We start from the raw sequence: 20,333 nt of genomic DNA, 5'->3' as shown, positions 1-20,333 counted from the left end.
AGCCCCGAGAGAGGTAACTATTCCAGGTCAAAGCCTCCCTGTATATCAATGACACTGCCAAATTCTGCTCAGATTTGCTGTTGATGTGCACACTTGTGAGCGTCTGCGGGCCATTTGAACTGACATTGGGAATCAAGGTAAATCGAGGCAAAAGCGAGGTCATGTTCTTTGGGAAAGAACTGGGCAAGTGATTGTTTATCCCCTTCACCATGAAGAAAATCAACACTTTCCATATCTTGCAATGGTGCTCTTACATCAAGTATTTTCTTCATGATCACTCCTTGGAGAAATTGGAAGAACAGATTGGAAGCAGACAGCCTGAAAGCAGAGCTCCAGATCTGCATTATTTTCTCAGAAGAATGCATAGACATGTATTGAGAAAGACTTGAGCTCTTTGGGAAATGGGTGCCACAAATGGGTGCCACAGATAAACATAAATAGTTTATTGTTCCACTGCTGGTAAATTGGGCTGAAATTATTGATATTGCTATTGGTTATTATAGGACATTTATTAATTACCACAGCTCTCATAAGTGATCAGTACAATTTTTAATAGTAATTATTACTTAAACTGCATTAAAAATAATAATTTATACAATTCCTGTAGTGTTCTCTGCCATACTCATTTTTATACCAGCTGGCCACAAGATCATAGCCATTTTTGTAAGCATGCATCTGTGGGGATTGATCAGCAAAGTGGACAATCCAATATTCTGGATTCCTGACCTCTGACAGTGGCTATCACACACTAAAATGATTAATGGCACATTCATTGTTGATGCAATAATTTCCATCAAAACTAATACTCTCTCTTATCCTGACTGTTGCCTTGGTATAGCATTTGCCTCTATTCTCCAAGATGTGTAGATATGGTGCGTTACTGGCTTAACTGTACACTGTCAGTTCTGACTGGTCCACATAAAGAACTACTCAGTCCTATTCTTGAGTGCAAAGATGTTTACTATTTCAAGATCATCCTGACTGCAAAGAATATCCCCAAATATTTTCTACACTGCAAATAGTCCTGTTAATTTGCTGTCTTCACTCTCATTACCATGAAGCATGAGGAACTCATATACTATGTAACAAAAATCGATACCATCTAATTCTGCACGTCTGCTACTTTCTTCCTTTCCCTGAGCCCAATTAGGGCAAACTTCTCCAAGGACTGCCTGTGTTATCTCTGAACTTATATCTTTCACTGGTTTCTGTGCTTTCTGCTCTCAAGCTCTCTGCAAGCTTATCTTGTCTTGAGACCTTCCTCCTATTCATTTGATCTTATTCTCACTGCAACATTAACCATCTAGTTTCACTCTCTGGCTTCTTTGTTAGCTGACATTATTAATGACTCTCTCCCCTCACTTTTTGTCCCCTTCTCATAAATCTGGCATAATCACCCCTCTTAAAAAAAACACTAAACTTGAATCCTTCATCCTTATAAGCTCCCTCCCTTTCATCTCCAAAGTCCTTGAAAGTATTACCAGGCCCACCTTTCCCAGACTGTTTGAATCCCTCTGTTTTAGATTCATACCACTCTACTAAACTCTTAGCAAAACCAGATCATATTTGACTGCAAACTATATAGTGGGTGGCACGGTGGCACAGTGGTTAGCACTGCTGCCTCACAGCGCCTGAAGACCCGGGTTCAATTCCCGACTCAGGCGACTGACTGTGTGGAGTTTGCACATTCTCCCCGTGTCTGCGTGGGTTTCCTCCGGGTGCTCCGGTTTCCTCCCACAGTCCAAAGATGTGTGGGTCAGGTGAATTGGCCATGCTAAATTGCCCGTAGGGTTAGGTAAGGGGTAAATATATGGGTATGGGTGGGTTGCGCTTCGGCGGGTCGGTGTGGACTTGTTGGGCCGGAGGGCCTGTTTCCACACTGTAAGTAATCTAATCTAATCTATATGTCCTTCTCTGGATTTAATAATTTCAACAAATGTTGAGATGCTTTCGAATGTTCTACCTCCACTGAACTGGAGATCATCCAAAATTCTTGCTGCCCAAATCCTAATTCACAGCATGTCTCATTACCTACCACCTCTGTGCTCATTGATCTGTGGGGGCTCCCAAATAAACAAAGCCTCAATTTTAAAATTCTCATTCTAGTTTTCATCGCTCCAGTCTTACCCTTTCCCATTTTTGCAACCTGCACTAAGCCACTCAAATGATAACTACACTTGTGTAATTCTGGCCTTTTCAACACCACTGATTTAATTGCTTTATCAAGCATTCAGCTGCCAAATGTCTCAGTTCCACATTTCTCTTCTTAAACATCACTATTTCTCTGCCTCACTCAGATCATTAAAGATATTCCTTAAGACCTTCGATAGGGTTATGTTATTAACATCTTCACCCGGCACAGCTCCACATTTTGTTTCATAACGCTTCTGAGAATCTCTTGTTATGTCAAAGCTCCATGTGTGCTTAGCTGAAAGGTCACTGAACTGAAACTAGTAAAAGCTCGGGTCAAACCTGCTGAACATTTCTATTAGAATGATTTTATTTCAGGATCAGCGGTATTTATATTTTGTATTTATGTTACTTCAAAATAACTTGGGCATTTAATTTGTTGTTTTTAATCAGCATAGTTTTGATTCGATCATAACATTTTCTTCCAATGTTTTTCCACTGCGATCCAGTTGGATAGATCAACTCAATCCTCTCTCACCTCTCCATTTATAACCAGATATTCACCTGCAAAAGCTTTTCCTTTCACCCATGCAGTTTACATCCAATTTCCCTCAAGGATGAAACTGTGACCTGCTCCACTTCCTCATCTATGTGCTGCCATTCAGTGAATTCCATCAAAAGTGCAGTACTGGAGTAGTAAATTATTCTAACAAATATTGGGAAGACTGAGGTCCTGGTTTTCAGTTCCTGCGATAAATGATTCCCAACCCAAACTCCATCCGTCTCTCTGGTGATTATGAGGCTGATCTGGATTGTTGGCAACCTTAGTTTCACACTTGACAGATGTGAGGTTCCAGCTCCATGTGTTATGACTAACACGCTATTACCACCTCTGTAACAGCACCTATATGGGCCCCTGCTGCTTTGATCGTCAGTTACCTCTAGACTTGAATATTCCAAAGAACTCTGAACCAGTCTCCCACATTCTACTCTACAACTTGAGTCATTCGAAACTAATGCACATATCCTTACTTACAACTCCTGTGACCAAAAGGAGTTTGGTTTGGTTACTTTACTGACCTAAATTGGCACCCAGTAAATTTCAAAATGTGGTCTCTCTCTCACCATTGGCAGCAAGTAGGTAATCTGCTGATCATGCTGTGCAGCACAAAGTTAGTAATAACTTCCAATTTCCTGTGACCTTTGCTTCAGTCTCCAATTAAGGAGTAAAATCATAGCCTTCACATGCAAGAGTTTGCATTACAAATGATTGCTTCATGTAAGTAGATTCATAGTGTCGTAAGAATCTTTTTCTTCTCTAAATTTGTACCGTATGGTCTTTAAATTCGTAATGTTGATTATTTTATTCCTTTAATGCAAACAAACAAGGTTGAAAAATTCTCCAAGTACAGAGCTATTCATTTTCAGAGAACATTCATTGATGGAGATAAACCAAAATCATGAATGTGAAAGATGTTTCAAATGGGGCCCAAGCATCAGGAAGCTCAGTCACTACTTGTGGGATTGAAGGAAAGGAGGAGTGCTTAAGTCCCGAAGATGAGGGCACAGGAGGGAATGGAAAGCTGGAAGCAGTTTGTAAAGTAGCACAAGGCAAGCCTGTAAAGAGAAACAAGCAAAGTCGAGAATTTTAATTCAATGCTTTAAGAGATTGTGTCATTACACCAGGAATAAGGGACGATGGCTGAATTGACAAGAAGCAGGCTGTGAAGTTTAAAATAAGTTGGAATCTGAGGAAGAAAGGAGTCAGTCACCTGGCAAAGGTACTGGTGAAACTGATCAAAAAATGACAAATGTTCTTAAAAGCATCATGATATATTTTGACAGCAGTGTGTTGGAAACAGGCAATGTTGTAAAGATGCTAAAATAAAATCTTGGTGAAGAATGGATGTGATGTATTATTTGAAGTTCATCTTCTCACAAGATTGAGTACATAAAGCCTGGATGAACAGCCAAGGAAGGGGATGAAGGAAGTACCAGAGCTTTTGGCAATACTTCATACAATTGCTCTGGTCTTCCTGGTGTCCAACAGGAGTTAACTGTAGTTCATGCACAACAGTACTGGCTTTTCATAAATGGAATCCATTATTCATGAAGTTTTCTAGATTAACAGATTAATTAAAACAATAATTGCATTATGATCAAGCAATCATTTTCATATAAATTGTTTATTGCTATGTACACAGGTCGACAAAATTCAAGTGCCTGAAAAGCATTTACAAAGTCATGATGTTTTTACAATTTAAAAACTTTAAATCAGTCATTAAAATACAAAGAGGCAAGAGTAGAACTGCAACAGAATCCAGAATTACAATGCAAGATAACATAAACGACGGCAAGATTGAAACAATCGTTTCTGCATGGTTATACAGACTGCATAATTGCGGAGTAAAATTATAACCTTATATGCAACAGTTTGCATGGCAAATGAAACAAATGATCCCTTCCTATAAATAAATTTGTACAAAACACAATTCAGCAGATTGAAAAATTCAAGGTCTCAACCAAAGCTTTGCTGATCCATTTCTGAATCAACTCGGTCTAAGTAAAATAAAGATACAAATGCCTGTTGAACAGTAAAGGTAACGTAGCAACAGAACATCTCAACTTTATACACGAAAAGAAGAAAAAGTAACTGTTTAAAAGAACAAAGGCATGCAACAATGGTTGAGCAATCTTGTTGGAACAATTCCTGATATAGTTCAGCCCAATTCACAATGGGAATTGGTCACAGTTTTAAATCCTTAATGTTGTAATTTGAGTCTGAGTCACAAAATAGTTACAAAAGCTTATCCATAATAAAATGAGCAGTCCAACCCAGAAGTTAAAATATAAAGAACCTAGAACCTAATAAATTAAAGTAATCTGGCAAGATTTAAATACAAATTTAATATTGTATTTCATACCAAGTGATCCTAAATCTCTAAACTGCTAGCTGCAATACCAGATTTTACAAAATGCATTGCTATTGCTGTAGATTATTCTCTGTTCTAGAGAACTTTCACTGAAAATTCCAATATTGACATGAAAATGAACAGTGCATTTATTGACTTGTGCAGTGTCACAGTTGAACTGAACTTAGATTTTTTTTCCCCCCGAGATGCCACGGTACGACTGGCACATGTATTCATCACTGGACATGGGGCCTGGGCTTTAATATTAGTTTTCCAGTCTAGACAGATTAAAAAATATTGAAGTTACAAAAAAAAGTTTTCAAACATTCAGAAAACAAAAGATTTACTGCATAAAATAGTTGATAGCTTGAAAAGTCATCCCTGATGTGAAATGAACAGCAAATTAAAACAGATTCATAAGCCAAACTAACAGTAATGTTGTTCAAGGTAGAAGGATTGATATCATGGACAAAACACTGTCAAATGGGGATACAAGCACAACCATGTACCTTCCCTCAAGCCTCAGGCTATTCTTGACAATCAGATTAATTGCTTTACTTGGATGAAAGCCAGTATTTCTAAAAATCTAAAACATACAAAAACAGAAATTGCTCGAGAATTTCAGCAGGTCTGGCAGCATCTGTGGAGAGAAAACAGAGTTAACGTTCGAGTCCAGTGACCCTTCAATGAAAACTTTGTTTCACATCTCCAGTATCCAAAGTTGTTTGTTTTATCTCGAAAAATGTTATGCTCATCAGGTCAAAGATTTCGATATTGGTAAGTGTGTTCCCTTTTCTATTTTATAGTTTCTAGTTAGTTTCTGCCTCTATCTACTACTGCTTCTGTTTCACTCAACCCCTACAATTTCCCTCATTATCTTTAGTGTTAGGTCAGAGCTGGCCCTGACTCCAGAATGAGGTTCCTTTTACATTATAATTGTGGTACCAATGGGAAATTGTTATGCACTACAGTTATGGTATACGTATGCCCAAAATCTGACAGATCAGTTATTGCTAAATGTTAGCACTTTACTGGGTGGTGGTTATGTCAGAAACTCAAACAAATGATGTAACAAATCCGCTTATAAAACATTCCCACTGAATTAGACAAGTGTGAGAAGAATGAAGTCCTTGTTTCTTAAGGCATAGTTAAGACCTAGGGACAACAGATGCAACCTTCCAACGATACGAGAAGACAAACAGTCTCATTGCCAAAGATGAATCAAGTCATTAACCCACGTTAGTGGTTATAAAAGCAAAATGCTGTACAGTCTAGAGATCTGAAATAAAACAGAAGAATCAAATTCGATGAGAAACATTAATTCTGTTTCTCTCTCCACAGGTAATGCCAGACCTGAATTTCTCCAAAACTTTGATTTTATTCCACATTAATTGCTGGATTAGAATCAGATTTTAGGTTGATTTTAGATCAGATATTTTGAAAAGGATAAGTGAATTTGAAAGTAATCATCACTGACTCAATTTGATGCCTCATTCAGTAACTAATGAAGTAAGTCATTGATGAAGTGTGTTTGTGATATTGCTCCTTTCCTATTCAGCCAGCTAGGAATTTGTCAAAGGGTGTAGGAACACACAAATAAAGCAATCACCTCTTGAGCAGTTCACAAGAAGGCAGATTCATATTGTTTCTAAACAATTAAAATACAAAGCTCTGAACTGCATTAAATCCCCTAAAACTACTGATTTGAGGCTTGGACCAATTTGAAAGGTCACAGTAGCAGGACTATAATAGCTAGCTGGACTCAGTTACGGCTACATTTAATAATGAATACACTTCTAAAGCTCATCCTAAGAGTGAAAGTATGGAATTCAACAAATCTAACTAAGAGTGGACAGTGTTAAGAGTGTAGCGGACAGCGAAGGAGGATATCTCAGAGCACAATGGAATCTTGATTAGATTGGTAAGTGGGTAAAGGAAAGGCAGATGAAGTTTAATTTAGATAAATGATGTGCTGCATTTTAGTAAGGCAAATCAGGGCAGGACTTAATGGTAAGGTCGTGGGGAATGGTGATGAACAAAGAGACCTTGGAGTGCAAGTTCATAGTTCCTTGAAAGTAGTGTCACATTTAGATAGGATAGTGAGGGCGCCGTTTGGTACACTTGCTTTCACTGGTCAATGCATTGCGTATAGGAGTTGGGAGATCATGTTCCAGCTGTACAGGACATTGATTAGGCCTCTTTTGGAATACTGAATGCAATTCTGCTCTCCGAGCTATAGGAAAGATGTGAAACTTGGAAAGGTTCAGAAAAGATTTACAATGACGTTGCCAGGTTGGAGGGCTTGAGCTATAGGGAGAGGCTGAATAGGCTGAGGCTGTTTTCTCTGGTGTGTCAGAGGCGGAGGTTTATATTATCATGAGGGGCATGGATGAATAACCAAGGTTTTTCCCCAGTGTAGGGGAGTCCAAAATTGAAGAACATGGGTTTAAAATATTTAAAATGGACCTAGGGTGCAACTTTTTCACGCAGAGGGTTTTTAACTCATGCAGTTAAAGAAAGATTAAAACAATCTTTTTAAAAAGAAAAATCCATACAAATATATAAAAAAAACTCCTAAGTCTTAGAACAGTTTTGTTTCAAACCAGCAACAAACCAAAATTCAAATACTTATTCACTTATACAGAAAAAGCAAATGATTGTCTAACTCAAATTAGTCAGGACTTCAACTTAAAGATAAAACAATATGGGGTTTAATGCATTCCCCAGGCAGTCTGACTTTGTTTACAAATACTTACATCATCACAAGACATATTGTATTCTGCCAAAACAGTTCGACATCTTGCAGCAATGCTGCAAGTAACATGTTAAGGAACGCTAAGTATTCATCAATTAAAACTAGAGACTCTTGACATTGGTCCTGTTCTTTGAGAGGCTCCACGTAAGAAACTAGTTATTAATTCTAAGAATGACAAATTCCTCAACAGAACACAGTAAAGAAAATTGTATTATAAAGCTATGTTTCATATTGGCGTCAATTGGTTTTGTAACAGTCAAATATATGCAAACTTCAATTGAATTCTTTACTTATATTACAAAAATATTACACAGTATTAATGCACTGAATGAAAACAAGAATTAACTCAGCAGAAGGTATTTCCTGTTATACTTTTGTATACATTTGAATACCTTCTCCCTTCCTCTTCCTCGTCCTCAGTCCTTATATACGTAGGAACAGAAAATAAGAGGTCTTTCGAGTCTGCTCCACCTGATCACTGGCTGATCATCCAATTCAATAACCTGTTCCTGCTTTTCAGCATATACCTGATCCCCTTGGCCCCAAGTACAATATGCAATCATTGTGGAAATTATACAATATTTTGTCTCGACTCTCTGTGGTAGCAAACTCCACAGGCTCAACACGCTCTGGGTGAAGAAACTTCTCATCTGACTCTGCAATTATTCACACCGTATCCTTGGACAGTGACCCCTGGTTCTGAACTACCCATCATTCTTCATCTACCCTGTCTAGTCCTGTTAGAATTTTATCGGTTTCTATGCAATCCCACCCAACATACTCCTGAACTCCTGCTAATATATTCAACCTCACCTCATACATGCTATCCCCAGAATCAGTCTAGTATACCTTCTCTGTACTCTCTCTGTAACAAGAGCATCCATCCTCACCAAAACTGCATGCAATATTCCAGGTGTGGTCTCACCAATACCCTGCACAATTTTAGCAGGACATCTCCATTCTTGTATTCAAATGCTTTCGCTATGAAGGCCAACATGTCATTCACCTTCTGCTGCACCTGCAATGCTGACCTTCAGTGACTGGTATAGGAGGACACCCAGATCTCATTGCACATTCCCCTCCTTCCTATTTTTGCTCTCAAAGTGAATGACCTCACATTTACCCACATTATATTTCACTTGCCATGCACTTGCCTATTAACTCTTCTTATCCAAGTCACACTGAAGCACCTCTACATCCTCCTCACAGTTCACCCTCTCATTCACCTTTGCCTCATGTACAAATCTGGAGATGTTATATTTGGGTAATTATTTAAATGAGGGAACCAATGTTGTGAATAGTTGGGGTCCCAGCATGGATCCCGACAATACCCCATTAGTCACTGTGGGTCACTAAAAAATATCATTTATTCCAACACTTTGTTTCCTGTCTGCCAACTGGTATTCTATCTATCTCAATACACTATCTCCAATTCTATGAACTTTAACTTTACACACTAAGCTCTTATATGGGACTTTGCAAAAGTCTTCTTAAAGTCCACATCCTTTGGCTCCCCTTCATCAACTCTACAAATTATATCCTCAAAGAATTCCAGCAGATTTGTCAAGCATGATTTCTCTTTTTATAAATCCACGCTGACTCTGTCAAATTCTGCAGGGAACATAGAAACTACTGTAAAAGCTTCTATATTTCAGTGAACAGAAAAATATCAATAAAGACAACAGTCAGAAGCTGAGAGAGTTATAAAGAGGAGCAAAGAAATAGCAAAAGAACTGGACATATATTTTTAAATTGAAAAAGATTACAAAGTCAGTGGATGCATCAACAATCTGCAGCAGTCAGCAGCACCTAGAACAGAGAGTGAGAAAATGACCCTGAAGCAAGATGTTAGCATCACCAAAAGCAGTAACTCTCAACCTTTCATACCTTATGCATCACTAATCATTTTGTCACATAACCCTGGTCCCATCATAACAATTAACCAAGGAGTAAAATTTTATATTTACAAGCATCTTGTAAGTAGCAATGAACATTTTAAAGAACATTAAAAATTGCAATGAGAATACATTTTATTGACGAACTGTAAAATAAACAAAATGAGATAGAGTCAAATAGTACAGAAACAGATCCTTCAGTCCAACCATAATCCCAAACTAAACTAGCCCCACCTGCCTACGATTCTTTTAATTACTGTAACGTACCTGCATCCACCACTTCTTTTGGAAGTTCTTCCATACACGAACTACTCTGTACAAAAAGAATTGCCCCTCATGTTTTTAAGCATTTTTCCTCTGAGCCTAAAAATACTACTTAAGAAAAATGGTGGGGAAAAGCCAGGGACCTTTCGACCTGTGAGCCTGAATCAGTGATGGGAAAATTGTTGGAAGGAATCTGGAGGGACAAGATTTAAATGAATTTGGAAAAGGAAGGACTGATTAGTGGCTTTCAGCGTGGGAAACTGTGTCTCACTAATTTAAAGGAATTTTTTGAAGTAGTAAAGAGGAGGATTGATGAGGGTAGAGTGGTGGATGTGATCCATGTGGCACTTGACAACGTTCTTCATAGTAGACTGATGAGCAGGGTTAGGTCACATGGAATACAGGGAGAACTAGGCATTTGGATACAGAACTGACTTGAAGGTAGAAGAGAAAGGGAGGGTTGCTTTTCAGACTGGAAGCCTGTGACCAGCAGTATGACACAATGATGAGTGCTGAGTCCACTGCTTTTCATTATTCATATAAATGATCTGAATGTGAACATAGGAGGTATAGTTCATAAGTCTGCAGATAACACCAAAATTGGAGTTGTGGACAGTGAAGGAGGTTACCTCAGAGTACAACGAGACCTTGATCAGATGGGCCAATGGGCCAAGGAGTAGCAGATGGAGTTTAATTTAGATAAAAATGAGGTACTATATTTTGGAAAGGCAAATCAGGCCAGGATTTGTATCTTAATGGTAAGGTTCTGGAGAGTGTTGCAGAACAGAGACCTTGGAGTACAGGTTGTTAGTCCCTTGAAAGTGGAGTACCAGACAGATGTGATAGTGAGTTGAAAAATGTGGTGCTGGAAAAACACAGCAGGCCAGGCAGCATCCGAGGAGAAGGAGAATCGACATTTCGGGCATAAGCCCTTCCTCACATGAACTACTCTGTACGAAAAGAATTGCCCCTCATGTTTTTAAGCATTTTTCCTCTCACCCTCCTGAGGAAGGGCTAATGCCCGACACGTCGATTCTCCTGCTCCTCGGATGCTGCCTGGCCTGCTGTGTTTTTCCAGCACATTTTTCAATTCTGGTACTCTAGCATCTGCAGTCCTCACTTTCTCCTGGGCGTGATAGTGAAGAGGCATTTGATATGCTGGCCTTTATTGGTCAGTGCATTGACTATGGGAGTTGGGAGGCCATGTTGCAACGATTCCAAACATTGGTTTGGCCACTTTTGGAATACTGCGTTCAATTCCAGTCCCCCATTGGCAGAAAGGACGTTGTGAAACTTGAAAGGGTTCAGAAAAGTTTTACAAAGGTGTTGCCAGAGTTGGAGAGTTTGAGCGAAAGGGAGAGGGTGAATAGACTGGGGCTATTTTCCCTGGCATGTCAGAGGCTGAGGGGTGACCTTACAGAATCATGAGGGGCATGGATAGACAAGGTCTTTTCCCTGGGGTGGGGGAATCCACAACTAAATGGCATAGGTTTAAAATGAGGGGGGAAAGATTTAAAACGGACCTAAGTGCAACTTTTTCACATAGAGTGGTATGTGTATGGAATGGGCTGCCATAGGAAGTGGTGGATGCTGGTACAATTACAACATTTAAAAGGCATCTGGATGGGTACATAAATAGGAAGGTTTTACAGGATTGTGCGCCAAATATTGGGAATTGGGAGTAGATTTATTTGGGATATTTGGTCGGCATGGACGAGTTGGACCAAAGGCTCTGCTTCCATGCTGTACAGCTCTATGACTCTATGTCCCAGTCTTGAAATCCCTCACCTTTGGGAAAAGACACCTGTCAATCACCTTATCTGTACTCAGTATTTTATAAACCTGTACAGGTCATCTCTCAATGTCCTACGGTCCCAGCCTCTTCTTGTAACTTAAGCTCTCCATTCCCAGCAACATCGTGGTGCATCTCTTTTAAACCACCTCCAGCATAATACCTTTCCTATATCAAGGCGACCAAAAATGGACACAGTACTCCAGAAGAAGCCTCACCAACATCCTGTACAACCTTAACATAATGCCCCAACTCCTACAATCAATAGTCTGAGCAATGAAAAGCAAGTCTGCTATACAACTTCTTAACCACCCTATCTTTATGTGATTATGTACCTGAACCCTTACGTCTCTGTACTACAACACAATTCAAGATAATGATTTACTTATTGATGAGAAGCCTACAGTTGCATTCCACTAGCAACAATGTCAATTCCTGAAGTCTCTCCAGATTAGATTAGATTACTTACAGTGTGGAAACAAGCCCTTCGGCCCAACAAGTCCACACCAACCCCCCGAAACGCAACCCACCCATACCCCTACATTTACCCCTTACCTAACACTACGGGCAATTTAGCATGGCCAATTCATCTGACCCGCACATCTTTGGTCTGTGGGAGGAAACCGGAGCACCCGGAGGAAACCCACACAGACACGGGGAGAACGTGCAAACTCCACACAGTCAGTCGCCTGAGTCGGGAATTGAACCCGGGTCTCAGGCGCTGTGAGACAGCAGTGCTAACCACTGTGCCACCGTGCCGCCCACCTTTACTTTTCATTGATTGCAAGACACCGATGAAATGAGAGAGCAACACTGGTCAGCTTGGACTACAGTTACTGTACTCCTGTTTTTAAATGAGGATCAAGAGCTTGAAAGTGTATTGCGGCAACTCTGAGTGAAACATGAGAACTTTGTATCTATTATATTCCAATTTGAAATATTTTGACCTCATGCTATACATCTGATGTGGTATGTGTTTACTAAATTTGGGACTAGACTTTGCGCCAGCCAGGTAGTTGTTTCTGAAGCGAAACTGCACATTGTGCATGGGACCCTGAGGCAATTCCGTTTTGCAGATTCAAAAGGAACTGCATGGGAAATTGAAGATTCCATGGGATAATTCCCCCAAGTTTGGAAACCTCAAAATCTCCACTTAAATCGGAGAATTCAGACAGTACTACTGAAAGTAAATAGTTATTCAGAATAAGTTAAACTTTTCATTATGTTGTCTAATTCCTGTGTTACTATTAAACTGTGACCCCCAACAAACCTCAGTCCACATTCGGGAAAGAAAAGTCAACTAGACCTTGATGTGACACTCACTCATACCCTGGAACCCAACACTTCCTCTCTGCGCTTGACACCCAACAGCCCCCACAGATCTCTTTTCCAGTCACCAGAACTGACCACCTCCCCGCAACCACCAAACCCCCACCCTTCTGGACCTGACCCCACTACATAATCAACACCCCTGCCCCATCATCAACCTTGACACCCATTTCTACTGTTTTAGAGAAATTCACTGTTTTAGGCCCAACACTACCACAGGATTCAGCAGCATGCCCCCACTCCACTGCTGGACCCTTTTTCTCTCACCCACTTTAAAGGTACTGTAAACACTCCATCACTTACCCCGCCATTTTGGAGAAGTAACAAAACTTGGAGAGAATGAGCATTGTAAAGAAGATGCAAAGAGGTTTCAAAGGGACAGAGACAGGCTGAGTGAGTGCGCAAAAGCATAGCAGGTGGAATATAAATTTAAGGTTTATGAACTTTAGGAGGTTTACAATGTTATTTTAAAAGCTGAGAAATTTGAAAGCGTTGATGTCCAAAGGGACTCACGTATACTTAGTCATAAGTCACTGAAAATTTGCATGCAAATGCAACAAACAATTTGAAAGGCAAACAGTATTAGCCTTTATAGAAGCAAACACATCTTGCTTCAATTGTATAGAAAATTGGCGAGACTGCACATGGAGTATTGAATGTAGTCCTGGTCCCCCGACCTAAGGGAGGATGCTTTTATCAGAGACTGATTTCAGAGATTTTGGGATTGTTTTGTGAGGAGAGATCGAGAATTGTGGGCCTCAATTCCTTGGTGTTTAGAAAACTTATAAAATGCAAGAGAAAGAGAGGAGACGTGGAAAAGAGGTCTCCCCTGGCTGCTAGGGTCCAGAACTAGAGGACACCCAGAAATGAGACATTATTTTCACTGAAAGGTTGGTGAATGTTTGATATTTTGTATGCAAGGACCATGGAACCTCAGTCATTCAGTAAAATCAAAATAGAGATTGACAAGATTTAGAGTTACTATAAGCAATAATGATATGAGGATAGTGTGGCAATATGACATTGAGGTGGATCATCTGCCAAACTGCAGTGATGGAAGAGGCTTGAGGGGTTGAATGACTTTCTCCCATTCTTGCATTACTTTTCTCCAATGAAATAATAATCTCCCTCCCAATTCAAAAAATTGCACTGATAATAATTTGAAGGACACACGAAAAAAGGATACATTGACGGTGCAACCACTCTTTTATGTATTCCAGCAAAAAATAAACCAATAAGTGTTATACAACTAATCGTGAAGAATGGATGATTCCATAATGATGTGAAAAAAGATACCTAAAAAGGATTTAAAATATAAAAGAAGAATTTTAGGAATATTGCTTCTCAATACCAATTCTAAATAAGATCAAGTGGGCAAGCTTGCAATCGTATCAAACAAATTTGAAGTATCAATAACATCAGCAATTTACAGAAACAAACATATGTACTAAATATTTTAAAATTTGTTACAAATCTGTTATTTATGTTGCATGGATTCCTCATATCAAATTTTACATTTTGCAAACACAGTAATTAAAAAGAAAGCAACTCCCAAACAAAACATCAGTTATTGTTTTATTTAATACATCAAGACAAGAAAATGTAACAAGTTAAACTCATTCCATCCATGGACCACACAAAAATTACTTTAGCAACTCTAGCAATAACAATACCTACTCCCCCAAACTTTTCTTATTTTTCTATCATTTGAAGATTGTTGCAATATGGATTCAGACTAACAGACACATTTTAGTATCTCATTCAAGACAACATTGGCATTTGAGTCATGAACTGAAAATGTGTTGCTGGAAAAGCGCAGCAGATCAGGCAGCATCCAAGGAGCAGGAGAATCGACGTTTCAGGCATCAGCCCTTCTTCAGGATTGAGGAAAGTGTGCCAAGCAGGCTAAGATAAAAGGTAGGGAGGAGGGACTTGGGGCAGGGGCTTTGGAAATGCGAAAGGTAGAAGGAGGTTAAGGTGAGGGTCATAGGCCGGAGTGTGAGTGGGGGCGGAGAGGTCAGGAAGAAGATTGCAGGTTAGAAAGGTGGTGCTGAGTTCAAGGGTTAGGACTGAGTCGGGGGGGGGGGGGGGGGGGGGGGGGGGGGGGGGGAATGAGGAAACTGGAGAAATCTGAGTTCATCCCTTGTGGTTGGAGGGTTGCTAGGCGGAAGATGAGGTGCTCTTCCTCCAGCCGTCGTGTTGCTATGGTCTGGCAATGGACCTGCGTGTCCTTGGTGGAGTGGGAGGGGGAGTTGAAGTGTTGAGCCACGGGGTGGTTGGGTTGGTTGGTCCAGGTGTCCCAGAGGTGTTCTCTGAAACGTTCCGCAAGTAGGCGGCCTGTCTCACAAAAACAGAGTAGGTCGCATTGGGTGCAGCGGATGCAGTAAATGATGTGTTGACGTGCTGGTGAATTTGTGGCGGATATGGAAGGATCCCTTGGGACCTTGGAGGGAAGCAAGGGAGAGGTGTGTGCGCAAGTTTTACATTTCTTGCGGTTGCAGGGGAAGGTGCCGGGAGTGGAGGTTGGGTTGGTGGGGGGTGTGGACCTGACGAGGGAGTCACGGAGGGAGTAGTCTTTTCAGAATGCTGATAGGGGAGGGGAGGGAAATATATCCCTGGTGGTGGGGTCCGTTTGGAGGTGGCGGAAATGACGACAGATGATACGATGTATATGGTGGTAGGTGAGGACCAGTGGGGTTCTGTCCTAGTGACGATTGGAGGGACGGGGCTCAAGGGTGGAGGAGCAGGAAGTGGAGGAGATGCGGTGGAGAGCATTTCTGTGGGGAAATTGCAGTCTTTGAAGAAGGAGGCCATCTGGGTTGATCGGTATTGGAATTGGTCCTCCTGGGAGCAGATGCGGTGGAGACGAAGGAATTGGGAACATGGGATGGCGTTTTTACAGGGGGCAGGATGGGAGGTGTAGTCTAGGTAGCTGTGGGAGTCGGTCAGTTTATAGTAAATATCCGTGTTGATTCAGTCGCCTGAGATAGAAATTGAGAGGTCTAGGGAGGGAGGGAGGAGTCTGAGGGAGGAACAATTCTTCCACCGCCTTCGCTTCCGCGCCTACTTCTTCAACCAGGATTCTTGCCCACCCTCTGACGACTCCTTCGCCTATCTCCAACACACCCCATCCACCTGGACACCCCGTGTTGGCCTCTTACCTGCCCTCGATCTCTTCATAGCCAACTGCTGCCGCAACATTAACCGCCTCAACCTCTCCACCCTTCTCACCATTGGAACATGCAGCCGTCCACTCCCTCCGTTCCAACCCCACGATCAAACTGGCAGACAAGGGAGGCGCGGTGGTAGTTTGGCGCACTGATCTGCTCCGTGAAGAAGGGCTCATGCCCGAAACGTTGATTCTCCTGCTCTTTGGATGCTGCTTGACCTGCTGTGCTTTTCCAGCAACACATTTTCAGCACTGATCTTTACTCCACTGAGGCTAAACGCCAGCTCGTGGACACCTGTTCCTACTGCCCCCTTGACCATGACCCCACCAAACCATCACCTCCCAGACCATCGATAATAACCTCATCTTCTCAGAGGATCTCCCAACCATCGCCTCCAACCTCAATCCCACAACCCCGCACAGCCCGTTCTACCTCCTGCCCAAAATCCACAAACCTGACTGCCCCGGCCGACCCATTGTCTCAGCCTGCTCCAGTCCCACCGAACTCAGCTCTGCATACCTCAACACGGTCCTGTCCCCCTTGGTCCAAGAACTCCCCACCTACATTCAGGACCACCCACGCCCTCCACCTCCTCCATGATTTTCGCTTCCCCGGTCCCCAACGCCTTATCTTCACCATGGACATCCAGTCCCTGTACACCTCCAACCCCCATCACAAAGGATTCAAAGCCCTCCGCTTCTTCCTTTCCCGCCGTACCAACCAGTACCCTTCCACTGACACCCTCCTTCGACTGACTGAACTGGTCCTCACTCTGAACAACTCCTCTTTCCAATCCTCCCACTTCCTCCAAACCGAAAGAGTAGCCATGGGCACCCGCATGGGCCCCAGGTATGCCTCTTCGTAGGATATGTGGAACAGTCCATATTCTGCAGCTACACTGGCACGACCCCCCACCTTTTCCTCCACTACATCGATGACTGTATCGGCGCTGCCTCATGCTCTCACGAGGAGGTTGAACAGTTCATCCACTTTACTAACACCTTCCACCCCGACCTCAAATTTACCTGGACCATCTCAGACTCCTCCCTCCCTTTCCTAGACCTCTCCATTTCTATCTCGGGCGACCAAATGAACACGGACATTTACTATAAACTGACCGACTCCCACAGCTACCTAGACTACACCTCCTCCCACCCTGCCCCCTGTAAAAATGCCATCCATATTCCCAATTCCTTCGTCCCCGCCGCATCTGCTCCCAGGAGGACTAGTTCCAATACTGAACAACCCAGATGGCCTCCTTCTTCAAAGACCGCAATTTCCCCCCAGACATGGTCGACGATGCTCTCCACCGCATCTCCTCCACTTCCCACTCCTCCGCCCTTGAGCTCGCCCCTCCAATCGCCACCAGGACAGAACCCCACTGGTCCTCACCTACCACCCCACCAACCTCCGTATACATCGTATCATCCGTCATCATTTCCGCCATCTCCAAACGGAACCCACCACCAGGGATATATTTCCCTCCCCTCCGCTATCAGCGTTCTGAAAAGACCACTCCCTTCATGACTCCCTCGTCAGGTCCACAACCCCCAGCATCCCAACCTTCAATCCCAGCACCTTCCCCTGCAACCGCAAGAAATGCAAAACTTGCGCCCACACCTCCCCCCTTACTTCCCTCCAAGGCCCCAAGGGATCCTTCCATATCCGCCACAAATTCACCTGCACTTCCACACACATCATTTACTGCATCCGCTGCACCTGATGTGGCCTTCCTATATTGGTGAGACAAGCCGCCGACTTGTGGAACATTTCAGAGAACACCTCTGGGACACCGGACCAACCAACCCAACCACCCCGTGGCTCAACACTTCAACTCTCCCTCCCACTCCACCAAGGACATGCAGGTCCTTGGACTCCTCCATCGCCAGACCATAGCAACACAACGGCTGGAGGAAGAGCGCCTCATCTTCCGCCTAGGAACCCTCCAAACACAAGGGATGAACTCAGATTTCTCCAGTTTCCTCATTTCCCCTCCCCCCACCTTGATTCAGTCCCAACCCTCGAACTCAGCACCACCTTCCTAACCTGCAATCTTCTTCCTGACCTCTCCGCCCCCACTCCCACTCTGGCCTATCACCCTCACCTTAACCTCCTTCCACCAATCACATTTCCAATGCCCCTCCCCCAAGTCCCTCCTCCCTACCTTTTATGTTAGCCTGCTTGGCACACTTTCCTCATTCCTGAAGAAGGGCTCATTCCCGAAACGCCGATTCTCCTGCTCCTTGGATGCTGCCTGACCTACTGCGCTTTTCCAGCAACACATTTTCAGCTCTGATCTCCAGCATCTGCAGTCCTCACTTTCTCCTATTTGAGTCATTAAAACTTGTTTGACCGAGATCTCTGTTCTGCTAATAGTGATAGCGTCCCCACACCCATGTTTCTAACAAAGGTTCATGGATAGTCAAAGTGGGAACCCTGGACAATTATTTCCTGCTATCTTGCACTGAAACCCATTTTACATTACATCTTGATATCAAACAACGATTTATGAACAACATACCGATGTAACTCACTGAATTCATGCACATTTGGGGAATAAGGCTACATTTAAACTCACAGAATACGAATACAACAGACACACCTAATGTTCATTCATTAAACGATTGATCTGTGACAGACGTTGAAGCTACAAAATTTTATAGTTAGCAAATTTGTTTTCTTGTTTCCCAACCAAGTTTCAGTATCTCTCAGAGTGAATCTTACCATTACAAATACTTAAATATTCAGAGTCATCATAACTTTGAGCCATTTAAGAAATGTTAATGCCATTACTCAAGTGCTTTAGTACCACTTAGTGGCTTACAAAGTTCCAGACAATGAGGTAGATTCTAATTTTTTTTTAAAAAAGGTTTCCCCTAATAAAACTCGTTCCTGAAACTTGTTGGAATGTGTAAGAAAAATCAGCCAAGCTGTTATTAAATAAACAATTTGTAAATGAACTTTTGCTATCACTGAAAAGCAAACAAGTAATTATAGACTCTCAACAAAATGTTTTGACAATTTTAAACATGTGTAAAAGCTTCAAATTACCTTCTGTGTTTCAGGATCTATTAACCAGTTCCAGGCACCTGTGGCAGTACATACTGAAACAACTATGAGAATCACTGCAAACAAATGGTTGAACTTCAGTTACTCTTTTTTAAACAAAGTATGTGGTTTACTCCAACAGAAACAAGGAAACTAAAATGCAACTTTTCTACAGATAATTGGATTGGATTCCTTTTCGCATCTGACTGCATAGGCAATGTAGATGCCCATATGTTGCCAGAACCTCGAGAAGTTTTTGTTTTGTTTGCCAATGTGGCGATGGTATACCTGACTAGCATACTGTTCAGCTCTTAAATTCAGTTCATAAAAATAACGTTGTGCAAGATCAATGTGATTTCAAAGACATTTTCTATTCATCCTGTTTCCCCAGATCTGTTTGTTTAACTGGAACAGAAACACATGCTGGAAATACTCTGCAGCTGTGGCAGCAATTAAAGTTTCAAGTGAGATTTTGACAGTGCTTTTAAGGTTGAATTTCCAGCATTTTCTATTTTTATTTCTGACTTTGGGATCTCCCTTTTATTTTTGGTCCGAATGTTTCACGGACTAGTTGGTATTTGAGGGGTTTATCCTCACGACTGGAACCACACCGGGAAGTGCAACTCTGACTACCTGCCACCGGCGTCCTTTTTCAGTCAGACCCCAGACCCCGTACCCCGCCACCCGGGAAGACTCACTTCGCCACCGTCCCGTCGCCGGCTGTAAGCAGGAGATGTACTCAGTCAGCCTCCTCTCGAAAGCCTTGAGATCTGCAGAACAAGACAGCGGCAACAATGTCCATCTCAAAGGAGGCTCTGTACAGTACAGCTGGCGCAGCCCCACATACCGGGGACACACACCCACCTCGACCATTAACCCCCACCATTTACCTTCAGCTTGTTCCAGAGAGTTCATCATCGTAGTTACAGTAGCACTAACAGCCAAACCCAGGCCGCCTCTCCACTGCCGCCCGGTCGTCTGCCCCTCTCCGTCAACCTACCCTCACTTCTTCCAGAGGCCGCCGCTGATTGGTCGCTG

General features: G+C 42.3%; 1 protein-coding gene across 1 annotated transcript; it reads right to left on the bottom strand.

The window, feature by feature from the left end:
- Positions 1-4,335: 4,335 nt before the first annotated feature.
- cnep1r1 (CTD nuclear envelope phosphatase 1 regulatory subunit 1) lies at positions 4,336-20,304 on the bottom strand. Its single transcript, XM_060837705.1, has 6 exons — positions 20,186-20,304; positions 19,994-20,065; positions 19,299-19,372; positions 14,264-14,373; positions 7,799-7,853; positions 4,336-5,320 (listed from the first exon to the last, which is right to left on the bottom strand). Exons 1-6 carry the CDS (start codon positions 20,211-20,213, stop codon positions 5,279-5,281), a joined length of 381 nt encoding a protein of 126 aa, XP_060693688.1. The 5' UTR covers positions 20,214-20,304; the 3' UTR covers positions 4,336-5,278.
- Positions 20,305-20,333: the final 29 nt, after the last annotated feature.

This window comes from Hemiscyllium ocellatum, chromosome 17, assembly GCF_020745735.1.
Source record: "Hemiscyllium ocellatum isolate sHemOce1 chromosome 17, sHemOce1.pat.X.cur, whole genome shotgun sequence".
NCBI lineage: Eukaryota > Metazoa > Chordata > Chondrichthyes > Orectolobiformes > Hemiscylliidae > Hemiscyllium > Hemiscyllium ocellatum.
Note: the sequence above shows the minus strand (reverse complement) of the source record. Positions and strands in the feature narration are given on the sequence as shown.

Excerpts from the sequence above, each read along its gene's own strand:
- cnep1r1 (XM_060837705.1), bottom strand. The coding sequence starts at position 20,213 with ATGATGAACTCTCTGGAACAAGCTGAAG. Across the intron at positions 14,374-19,298 it reads TAGATCCTGAAACACAGAAG|GTATCTTTTTTCACATCATT; the intron begins GTAATTTGAAGC and ends AATCCTTTTTAG. Across the intron at positions 7,854-14,263 it reads AGAGTGGTTGCACCGTCAAT|CATTGCTGCAAGATGTCGAA; the intron begins GTATCCTTTTTT and ends TGTTACTTGCAG.